Below are 12,190 nucleotides of genomic sequence, written 5' to 3'. Positions count from 1 at the left end.
CAATAGAAGACTAGAAAAACAAAATATATAGTATAATGCAATTATGAAAAAAAATCATTTAATTTTGTTTCCTTTTTGTATTGCTGGAATCAGTATCTGCCAAGCACCTTAATAGCGTCCGCCAATATCAATACCGTATGCCATAGAATCCCAAAGTTTCGTGAGCTGGAAGACTATAGATGTCAAAATTCAAAAAACAAAAACCTTGAGACAAATGAAGGGCTGTTACCAGAATACTTAAGCCGTACAACGCCCATCGTAAAAAGCTTTAACGAGTCAGGGATTTATTATCGGACTCGGGACTGTGGGGTAATATTAGGGAATTCCTTTTAATACTATAGCCGTAGGAGGACCACGTGCCAAGGGCTGGTCTGCTGCAGCCGGGATTGGACCTGGATGAAGCTTGTGCTTTTGTAGAAGTAAAGCTTGCTGATTAAAAGGGACCACCAGTCTTTACAAATCACTAACGCCACCTAGGATGAACTTTTTGGTCCAATGCTATCCTCTTTGTTTAATCAATTACCTAATTAATATACAATCAAATGAGTAACAATCTTCTCATTCTCTTTATAGAAAAAACATCACACAAGATACACATTAAATGTCATCTTATATGCCATATTTTGTAACAAGAAACTGCTATATTTACAACAGCTTAGTGATATGGTTTACTACATATACAACACTGAATTAAACGCTTAATTGGAAGACATGGAAACGCAGATGTATTTTAATCAAACACCCAGGGCAGGGTCTATGTGCTTTACTGTAAAACACTGGGGCAGATCATAAGACACAATAGGGTCTATTCACTAAACGGAGAGTTGACAGGAAAGTTGTGTTTGGCTCTCTCAACTCACTATACATCACTAAGGTCCCTGTATAATGTATTGTTAAATCAATGATGTTTCTTCAATGTAGCCTTGAAATATTCAATGCCAGTTCAACTCTTTTGAAAGACTTGCCAGTGTTGATCCTTCATGAATAGAGAAGCCCAACTTTCCCTTTAGAGAACAGACCCCAGATTGAGTGTAACCGCAAAACAAAGTTATTGCCTTTGCCCAATAATGGTCAGCCTCTTGTTAAAACAACACATGAAAACTTTCTTGAACGGGCAACAACTTTTATACTTTTATTTGTAACTCCCATGAACTACTAAGACTTACACGTAGCTCAACAACATCTAAAGAAACTCTTAGTTGGCGGCTCCCAACAAGTGTGTGATGCTAACGGAGAGACGGCATAGAGTGTCTCCTATTTGCAGAATTTGGGCTGTTAAAAGCAGTTTTTTAACGTTATCAATCAAATCAGAGAAATGGGTTGCTTGATTAAGATTGAATACCAGCACTAAAACCGATTCATCTACACGAAGCAGCGACTATCCCCTTACAGAGTCGGCGCAATTAGGATTACATTCCAACTGTTAAGAAAACAAAGTTATCAATGAATGCTTCAATCCATCTCATTTATATACGGGAATTAAATGTAAATAACAGGTATGTATAGAGATATACAGAATATATACAGATATACAGAACCTGAGGCTCTATTTATCTGTTAAGATTAATTTTATATATAGTATATATTTTTCTGTTAAGATTATATTATATATACAGTAGTATATAGTGTCTCCTGCTACCTATATAGCTAATGTACACACATTATTATTAGAACAATTAAATTATCATATAGCGCCATCAGATTTATGAGGCCGATTCATTGAAAACGTGAATCATTCCATCGCAGAATAGGGTTTATAAGCACCGTCCCGCTTCTTTATTAGAGAACAGTTAAGGCAGTGTGAGTACGACAATCTTCTGAGGCATTTGCTTTTTTCTCTGATAATTTTTTTATTATTATTTCTATGCCAGTCACGCTTTATGTTAATATCACTAGAATACTTTATAACTCACAGTCCAAGTGAATGTGTGCAAAACATAAGCTACTATATATTACCATTCATAAAGTGCCAGCAAGTTCAGTAAATATAACGTGATAAAAGATAAGAATCATACTCCTGTTAAAAGTTTACTGATTAAAATGGAAAAAATAACATAAAGTCCTATTGGTTCAAGAGATGATGGAGACTTTAGCTAAAGGTGGCACCCGTTTTTGTCTTGGGACTATTAATCACGATGTATCAGTCTGGCTGAATGTGTTTGATGAATGAATTTGTGAATGATTTCTGATGTTAGTAATCATGTTGATAACTTTTCGTGGATCCATTTTGACGCTGCTGATCACGTTAACTAATTTTGCTTTTTCATTGCGTTTTCCTCTTTTTATGAATTAATGTTGGGGTGTGATTGGATATCATAAATCCTTGGGGCATTTTTATTTCAGATTGAGTGAGCAGCTCAAATACATTTTTATACTGGTAGAATTCCTAATTCTTGAATTACTCTTCTATAAATTTACTTGCTGATGCTGATATTTATGTGCTTGTCCTAGATTTAAATAATTGGAAAATGGCACCTTTCATTTCAAACAAAGAAGAGGCTTCCAAGGTCCTGAAAGGCTCAACATCTTGGGTATCACCTTTGACTAAAGACTCGTTACTATCTAATTGAATTTCGGTTCTATCTGCTTCATGCGGATCACACATAGTAGCTGGATTTCTGATTTTGTTAAGTGATGGATATTATTTGATTACATTTCAGATGTATCCTCTGAGAACTAAAAATAGGTTATTGCTGGTACTTTGGGGTATCTATCACAGGCTTCGTCCTTTATGTGCAATGGTTCAGGTCTGGTGCTATGTATGAGGACAGTCGTTGGAAAACATTGTTTTCAAGCACAATCTTCCCACTGAATACTTCTTGGTCCACTACCACCGATCGATCCTTGGTCTGGGGCTGAATTTGACATTTTTTTTTTAAATGCACTTTAACTATTTGGCAAAAACAGATATTTTTCTGGCTTTGGTGAAGGAATTATGGCACAAGAACACGATATCAAAAGCACTGTGATAGAAAACGAAGTCCTATAAACACTGCATGTATGACAATACATTCATGAGCAATACTTTCAATTATATTATATATACACATCACACATACGTATTAAACTCTGAATAAAAAATAATCCTAGTACCATTACAAAAAAGGTATCCATGAATGGGTTACTGGAAATACAAGACATGTAACATTACTACTGAAACCACTGAAGAATGGTAAGAGGTCTACCATGGCACAATCACACGCACACACATATATATATATGTGTGTGTTAAATCCAATCAAAAGGGAGAAAAGGGTCAGTAGTCAGTTATTGCCATTATGAACCAGGCGTTTCAAAGGGAAGAACATTCTGCCACCTCCGGTTAGGGCTGAACTTTGGATGAAAACACAGCTCTTGGTGCTAGGAGAGCAGCAAAAAATGAATGTTCCTATATACCGTTGGCTTTTCTAGACCCACAATTACAGAAGTTATAGCTTTGCAATACTAAATGATAAGTTAAGCTGTCATGGTTCTTCTGCCATACCAAGGTTATGAGAGCGTAATATCTGGTGCTTCGAACCAGCATCCAAGCCGGTTCACATATTGGCAAAAGCTGTGCTTCAGAAAAGCAACTTGAATTTTTACTCGGCTGCAATACTTGATTTAAATAGCATGGCGGTTCCTTGTTTACCCTTCAAAAAACATCACGCTGACTTATAACGGATCCCCCCAAGAGGAGAGCGTCACCACTTCAGATTAAATCGAGCTCCGCTGTGATTGTCTTCTACTGAATGTTACACAGCGACAGGTTCTGGCTGATTTTCAAGAACCTGCAAAATCCTTGTCAAGGGTTAAATACTTTGTAACAAGGCATGAAACCCTCTATTACAAGGATCCAATTTTTAGATGAGATTAAATTATTTCAGCAACAATTTCAGAACATAATTATATTTGACGAGCGTTGACAAAACGTGCGTTGCTTCAAACCTCTGTTGTCAACAGCGGCCCGCGGACTCTGTCCAATGAACATGGAACGCTGAAAAGAAACATGAAATCCAAAAGTAAAATTGGCACATTACATAACTGTGACCCTTTCAGGTGAAACGTGAGCTGCCGATCTGCTTGTTTTCTCCTTGAAGTGACTGTTCTCCCATCCTTTTTTTATTCTTCTAAGCCTTCTGCTGACACAAGGGCAAAGCAAAATGATTTTACCCAGAATCACAATCGTTGGAAGGACCAAAGCCAAAACGAAGTTTGGAGGAGTGTAGAAACGGTAATATTCTTCTTCGAAAGCTCGTTTCCATCCGTAAAGTAAAATGTGGAAGGTGCTTATGAGCAAAGCAACATATCCAAGGGTGGACTTTGGAGAGAGAGAAAGGAGAAAAAAATACTATTAACAAAAAACGACTTCAACTTGTCTAAATGCACACATTTTTTATATAATTGATTCTAAAGAAGCAGCGTTTCATGTCAGCTTCAATATATCTTCTTGGTATAAGTGCATTGATATGTGTTTTAACACCTATTTTACAGAAAAATAGACATAACAAATCGTGGCATAAATATTTTACGTAACAACTTGCTAGCAGCAGTTATTAAACAGGCCGACGGCAGAATTACCAAGATCGGCATCACATAAAATTGTGCTTAACGACAATCTGGCTGTTATAGCTTTTCAGTTTTTCCTGCAGAGATCATAAAAATGTTATTCCTCTAAATGGATCCGACAATTAATAACTTCCAAGATACTCTTCAGACTTGGATCCATAATCAACGGACCGTAGAACCTGCCAATACTACAATGTGGTAATAGATCAAAAGGCGGTTTTAAACATATATTTGCTTTTAAATTGACTTCTCTTCTGCTGAGAAGGGCCTTGGTATCAGGCCTGAAACTGGTACAGGAAATGGGAAATAAGACGAGGGCCACGTAAGCGCCGCTGTGCCCGATGCCGCAAAGAAATCCTCGTTTACAAATATATTAAAAACTGATATATAAAAGTGTTAAAAATATCATAATTTATAGAGAATATCAATGCGGTACCAACTAAGTTTAATTAAAAAAAAAGGATCAAATAAATTTAAAAAATGCAGATATGACAATAAATGTCTAAGTTAAAAAGGAGGAAGCAAACATGTCATGAAACCATCAAAGGAGGGGTCCTCAGAGTAGATGTATACATCATTGATGTAACGCAACATCCACGGCCCTTTTGAGATGTTTTACCCCATGTATGCCTCCTGTTTTGGATCTAAATGGCTGTTTCTATGTTAATGAATTCACAAATTTAGTACCCACTTATTAAGCAAATAAACACAATTGCGCTCAAATATAGCCTTGTGAATGCTTGGTAATAAAAAAGCACAGACATCCTAAACGGCAGATTAAAGGACGTTTCAAAGGATCTGCACCAAGAAGCCTCGGGGGGCTAAGACCTGGGGCCGTCCTCCAGCACAGGCGACACGGGGGTCTTCTTGCATAAAGTCATTAAACACAGTGGGTTTGCGTGGAGAACTCCGAGTTGGCTAATTGAGAACAGGTAGAACAAGTGATGGCAGTGTGACATCATTATGTACCTTATTGCATCAGGAATGGGGGGTTAACTTTTTGATTCAGACATTACATTGAGACCAGGATGAGATGATGCAACAAGGATATAAAAAGACACAATGTGACAAGGAAAAAAAAAGACACTATGCAAATGAAGCAGGAAGACACTAAGACAGGTCTAGTGTTGACACAGATTAGGAAAATGTCATTGCATAATTAGCGAGAACTAATTAATGGTGTTATTTTGCTTTAGTCTATAATTTTTTTTTATGCACAATGAAATTCCATGGAATATATGGCTAATTGCTGCTGTAGAGGCAAGATACCCATGTTTAAATACTTCCAATATTGTACCTGAATGAAACTGAATTCTCTCCAGTTTAAAGCATTGTTGACCGATGGGATTGAAGTCACTGCCAGTAAGGACAGCAAGCCAAGACTCATTATTCCAAAGGAGATGTACATTTCGATTCTCCATACTTCTTCCTCGTTCCAAGAATTCTCGATATTGGCATGAACCTATAAAACACAGCTTATCGTCATTTAAAGGGCTTTCTATCTCTACCCTCTAATAACCTTCCCCAATTCACCATTCTGTCTTTATTCCTCTATTATCATTACATTCACAGTTTGTCGATAATAACATGGAGGATGGGGCATCACTCTGTCTCTTGGTACATCATATATGATTGCGTAATTTAATACCAAGAGCACCACTGCTGTATGTAGAACATTATGGTCTACCTTATTGCCACTAAAGAATATCTATTGAAACCTTTCAGAACGCAAGTAATTGAAGTATTCACACATGCTTTCACCAAGTTCTAATACGTAATTAGGAGCAACAGAGACTATTGCAAAGTTACTCCCAAATAGGACTTATCTGTATGTACTACAGAGGAATGGGTGTTTGACTTGCATACAGGCAAAGTTCATGTTCATATACAAAAAAGTAATATGTTATTTTATTTTACGGACATGTCTGATCTTGTGGGGGGAGGGTATAACAAACCAGTGTGGATTAAATATTGACTCCACCATATAGCCTTGGACCATCACTAAACGAGTAGGACACTGTTCAAAGACCAAATCAAAATCAGCACTTTTTGTTGTCTGGGTCATTGATTAAGCCGGAAGATGAAACTTCTACTGACACTATTAGTGATTTTCTAAATGTATTAGTAACTTTTAGGTCAAAGACATCAGTAGGTTTCTCCTGTAAGACGATAATGTGTCTTGGACAAAAAGTGTAGTCAAGTTGGAAAGCGGGCTCTGCTAATGTCCCCCATAATCCACTCCCTCAACCTTATCTTCTCTTAGAGTTCTTACCTGTTGATAGGCCATATTGAGAAATAAGTAACGCTCCGAGCGTCTCATTGGCAAACACATGCTGTACACAACATGCACAGCGGCAAAAAAGAAACTCAGCAAGCCCAGCTGTTTCCGACATTGTAACCAGTTCTCCAGCCATGGAGGAAAGTGCCTGTACTTTGTGCCATAATATAGCTGATAGGCGGCTGCCAGAAGGCCTGCCAAGTATACGAGAGAGAGGAGGGTAATTGCCACTATTGGTAAAGTCTTGTTCACAATTTCAATGGGAATCTTGTAGAAGTCACTCTGCTGGTTTTTGAAGTAGGGGTGAATGATATCTCTTACAAAGGAATACACAAAGAAGAAAGTAGCCAGGCTCACTGCAAGCACGACGGGACCTTTCCAAGGCGTAAAAAGGCGCAATGGTAAGTTTTCTATCTCTCTCGATGAAGACAATGTTCCCATATCAATTGGAATGAAGCTCATCTGACGAGCAAGTTCCATAATCCGATTACGAGCCTGGACGGTATTGCTGCAAATATAAACCTGCAAGACCAAATGGAAGACAAGATGGAATCTTTGTAACGTGGAACATTGTATGAAGAACACCTACTACAAAAACAGTTAACATGGGGCAGTTTCTCAAATGGGGTTTCTCAACCTCTGATTTGAATATTTCATTGTATATTCCAGAGGGGCACTTCAGAATGAGTTGTATTCCAGAAGTTAAGTATTTGGCAAAGATTACTGCTATTAGGGTTAACTATTGGAGAAATCAGTGGTTAACAATGGCAGGTTGGGTAAAGACTAAGATGTTGCAATACTACGTGTGTGTCGTAAAGCGGTATAGATATAGCAAATAGAACTTACTTGACTACTGGCATCTTTTGGTCCTAACTGCAGTGCCCAGGCGGATACCACATTAAATCCCTTCACGACATAGCAGTCAGGAAACAGTGAAGCAAGGTACTCGGCGTTGGACTCTGGATACTGGTCCACTCGCATGTTATTGCTGACATCCACTAGAATCTTTCCAGTGAGCAAATGTTTTAAGTCATATAAGGAGGAATAGTGCTCTCTGTGTATTGCTACAAATATGATGTTTGATTTCATGATGGCATCTTCATGATGAGTCACATCAACGACGTGCGGGAAGAAGTCAGCTGCACATTTTGGTTCGCGGCTTCCTACGACCACGTGATAGCCGCATCTGATAAGTCTAATGGTCAACGATTTTGCAAAGTCTCCGCTCCCCAATATACCAATGGTGGCCTTATCTTCTTTCAAACTGGTTGTCCCATTCGGTAGAAAAGATTCATTCACGCTCTTTGGACTTCCCATCATTGTGATGGACTCCATTTTTTCCACCCTACGGCTACCCTTTTCACCTTAAAATAAAATACAGATATGTTTTACCGATTAAAAAAAAACAACACAAAAGAACAACATTTAGCCCAAAAACACAGCAAGAAGTGTAGATAACCACCCGTTGAGTGTTGTGGAGTATCCACCCTTGAAGGAATCTAAACTCTTTTGACTGTGTCAGGCACTGACAGCTGTAGGATAAGGACTTATTTTCCTGGTCCTGTAAAAATACTCCAGGTTAACCATTTCAACACCAGAGCCTTTAAATGTATCAGCACTACAGTTATTTTAGAAGTTTAAGCACAGCCGTATGTACAGTGATTTAATACACTGTTAGAAGGGAACATTCGAACACAATGCTATTCATGATTTCAGTCGTGTTCTCAATGGGCCAGATGCAGCTGGACAATATTATGCAATTATGAGAACAAATAAAAATAAATGTGATGTTCCCCAAAAAAATATGTACCTGATCTCTGTACCTCTGATCTCTTACTCAAGTTCCTTTTGTCTCTGTAAGTCCAAATTGTTATGTGATGCACTTCTTCTCCTGCTTACCTATTGTACAACGCTGCAGAATAAGACGGTGCGATTTAATTCAATAACTAATCATATAACTTCTTCTGTGCACAAGAACTATATCACCCTAACAACCAATGGTAGGTTTCCACTAATCTGATTGTTCAATTGGTTTCTAAGGGGAGAACAAAAAAAGCAACATGGACTACTTAAAGCTGCTTTAATTTTCTTGTTAGGAGAAAAATGCTTTTAACAAAACAAATCACACAAGCTAACATTGGTGGGCGGGGTCAATTACATTGGTAGGTGGGGCTGATGCCAGTGGGCAATCCAAAAGCATAAGTGGGTGGGGCTGATAGTGTTATGGGCAGGCCCTAAATGCTTTACATTTGTATGGGCATGGGAGGCATAACTGTCCATGGGCGGGGAGTAGGCGTGTCTAAACCCTGCACACGGAGCCTGGAGATTTCAGGCCATGACCTGGACAGTTCCTGGGTATGGCTGCACACCTTTACCACACGGAGCTCCACGATAGGATGTCATATCCCAGCGCTCAGCGGAGAGGGAGGCTGGTGCCGCTGCCCTGGGTCACGCATTGGGCCGTACCAATGGTTCATTCCTCACTGGCAAAGACTATCAAAACTATTCTTATGTCTTAAGGACCTGTAGATTTTATCACCAGCAAATGTAATCTGATGGGACACAATACGATAATCATTGTTCCAGTTTTCTGGTTTACACTGGATTGCATGAGTCACAAATCGGCAAGAAAAAAGACAAACTATGTAATTAATATAATATTTCATCTCCTCACAGTTTGCATTCCCATTCAGTGATTCTTCTTAACCAGTTTTGTCAAACTCTATGTCTATTGTTTTATATAGCACCATCATATTCCATAGCGCTGTACGATGGATAGACAGAACATAACGAGTAGTATGTAACATAACAATTTGACTTACAGAGACAACAAGTGAGGAGGGCCCTGCTCAAAGGAGCTTACAATCTAGTCTGATATAAATTTCACAGCAATTAAAGTAACCGTCATCACAGACATTATTTCGTAAGCATTGTATAAATTGGTAAAACTCCCCACTTACATGTGGGAAATGCTGGTATAAATTAATAACTTGCATCGCTTTGCCAAATAACACTGGCAAACATATGCTTTTGTCCAGCATGTGCAGCCCCCCAGACCTTACTTAGATACCATGGACTCGATTTATCTATTCTATATGTGGGCCGCTGCCCGTCATCTCTCCTGCAGTAGATGGGGTGAATGAAAATGCACAGTATGTGAACATAAAAATGTAGTATGCGGCCTGTCATATCCAGCCATTGGCCGTGATGATGTCATAGGGTGGCCATGGGCCTTAAAGTGCCCGTGCCATTTCTTTATCCCCAGTCTGGACCTATCTGGACAGCCTGCTCTTGTAAGGTTAAAGTGCCTGCTGGCTGGAAAACTTTGAACCGTAAGGGTCACCCATGATGTCACACACTGACCCAGCTGGAGCACCCAAGGCCAGCCCAACAAACACATGCTTCTCCACTTTTCCTCATCAGATATTAAAGCTGCTGTTCCATCAACCTTGTTGAATGTAACATTTGAAACTAAAAACCGTATTAGAAACATCAATCCTAGTTCACTAAACCCTTCTCATGAATACTTATTTAATGTACAATTTTTGGTCAGGATCACATATTTGTCATGTGATGTAAAGGCAAGCACAGATATGATGTTGTCATAGCAACTAAAAACACTTCCATAAAAGATTTAGTGTTACCATACAATTTTGGGGCTCCTTAACCCCTTGAATAAAGCAACAGATCATTGAAATAAGGAATATGTCTATTAAAAGCTAATCTGGGCCAGGCTGCCAAGAGCGGTTGCTATGGTGATTGCTCCACATTTAGAACTTTATCCCAGAATTCCTCTTTACTAGTATAGTCACTACCTTTACCTATATAAGCGATGATCATATATCACGTATGGGTTACATTAGGTAGAATATTTAAGTGGCCGAATCACAAGTCAGCAGCCTTCCTCCAATCTATGGGAAATATATTTATATATGTATATATATATCATTGGCATAAGGCTCTCCCAACTCCGTACTGGCAGGGTCCGTGCAGCCCAATATTGGTTGTTTTTTTAAGACTGCCACATCGTTTATTGATCGCCTTATCTTCGGAGATGCTATGGATCGATTACGGCGGAGCGAGAATAACAAATCAGTGTAATACTTACACCGCAGCCTTCAATCTGCAACACCTGCAGCGATCCTGCTCGGGAAGATGGTCCATGAAGCCGTTGCGCATGCGCGGGGTGCCACAGTCACCTAGCAAAAAACGCCTGCGCTGAGAGCTGATCAGCAGCGTCCCTATGCGCATGTGCATGTAGGAGGTGGCGGCAGTGGTAACAGAGGCTGGTTTGTGTCAGCGTTGAGGTCTCAGCTGTCCGAGTCATATTGACGCGAGTGTATCTAACTCCACGTCATCCCATTCATCGTAATGGGAGGCAATATAGACACAAAACAGAAAGTAAAGCGAAGTAACAAAATATTTATATGCACAATAATACGATATTCCCATATCAGGGGGATATTAATAGGAAAAGCCACCTTAACTTCCAGTGATCAGGATCTCCATGGTTATTTCTCCTGTAGTCTTATCTGTTTTCCCTAGTAAATTTTAGAAATGTACAAATATGGGACAGGGATCCAGGTGTCTGCGGGCCCAGACTAGCTATCCGGCACGCACATATATGTCCAGCCGCAAGCAACGTGGTCATAAAATGTAGCATGCAGCTGCTCATATCTAATCATCGGCAGCAGTTAACTCCATCAGGCGGCGTCTGATCTTAAAGTGCCAAGTCTGCCCTGTTATCACCAGTCTGGCACTGGGTATACGCATCAATATCAAAGGGCAGAAAATCTTCACTTATATTACATTTATATAGCGCCAGCAGATTCCATAGTGCTTTACCACAGACTTTTTGGCAAGAGCTTCCTTCCCTCCTCCACTCACTAAACAGTCCCTTCCATTACCCTTACATGTGGTGTGGCTGTTATGTCTCATGGGCCCCTCTTCCCTTTGTGTTGTTGGAGCGAGATTGTATCCCCATAACAATCAGATGGGTACCCTGGCCAGTCAAGGAGTTTGTTGCTACGTCCCAGAGAGTTTGTTGGCACTCTTCTTGTTATCTAGCCCCCTTACACAGCGAGTGGTGGAAATACTACTTGGTCCTTTCTCCAGGTTCCCTGCCGACCCGTTCCAGACTCCCCAGCAAAGCCAACTGTGCTGTTTTAAGCAAAACAGTCACAATGTTCAATGACAGTCTTACCGACTTGCCCCACACCCAAGCTTTTTGGTGATAATGCGCCAGTTTCAGAGATAAAAGGTTCTATTGTGAAGTCCGCTGTGCTGTAGAATCGATCAAAGAATCACAGCTCCCATGTCCGAGAACACATCTCCTCCGTGTCAGAGAACACATCTCCTCCATGT

The 12,190-nt window shown here is 39.7% G+C and overlaps 1 protein-coding gene across 1 annotated transcript; it reads right to left on the bottom strand.

The window, feature by feature from the left end:
• Positions 1-3,997: 3,997 nt before the first annotated feature.
• Positions 3,998-10,978, bottom strand: STEAP2 (STEAP2 metalloreductase). Its single transcript, XM_053467443.1, has 5 exons — positions 10,935-10,978; positions 7,673-8,190; positions 6,821-7,348; positions 5,846-6,010; positions 3,998-4,300 (listed from the first exon to the last, which is right to left on the bottom strand). The coding sequence occupies exons 2-5, from the start codon at positions 8,159-8,161 to the stop codon at positions 4,016-4,018; spliced, it is 1,467 nt and encodes a 488-aa protein (XP_053323418.1). The 5' UTR covers positions 8,162-8,190; positions 10,935-10,978; the 3' UTR covers positions 3,998-4,015.
• Between the last annotated feature and the right edge of the window lie 1,212 nt (positions 10,979-12,190).

Source organism: Spea bombifrons, chromosome 5 (genome assembly GCF_027358695.1).
Source record: "Spea bombifrons isolate aSpeBom1 chromosome 5, aSpeBom1.2.pri, whole genome shotgun sequence".
NCBI classification, from domain to species: domain Eukaryota; kingdom Metazoa; phylum Chordata; class Amphibia; order Anura; family Pelobatidae; genus Spea; species Spea bombifrons.
The sequence above is the reverse complement of the archived record's forward strand: the minus strand, read 5'-3'. Positions and strand labels throughout refer to the sequence as shown.

What these genes read in the sequence shown, in the direction of transcription:
- STEAP2 (XM_053467443.1), bottom strand. Translation starts at nt 8,161, where the DNA reads ATGGAGTCCATCACAATGATGGGAAGTCCAAAGAGCGTGAATGAATCT. An exon ending in CAAAAGATGCCAGTAGTCAA is followed by an intron (nt 7,349 to 7,672) that starts GTAAGTTCTATT and finishes TTGGTCTTGCAG; the next exon opens with GTTTATATTTGCAGCAATAC. An exon ending in GAGAATTCAGTTTCATTCAG is followed by an intron (nt 4,301 to 5,845) that starts GTACAATATTGG and finishes CTCTCTCCAAAG; the next exon opens with TCCACCCTTGGATATGTTGC.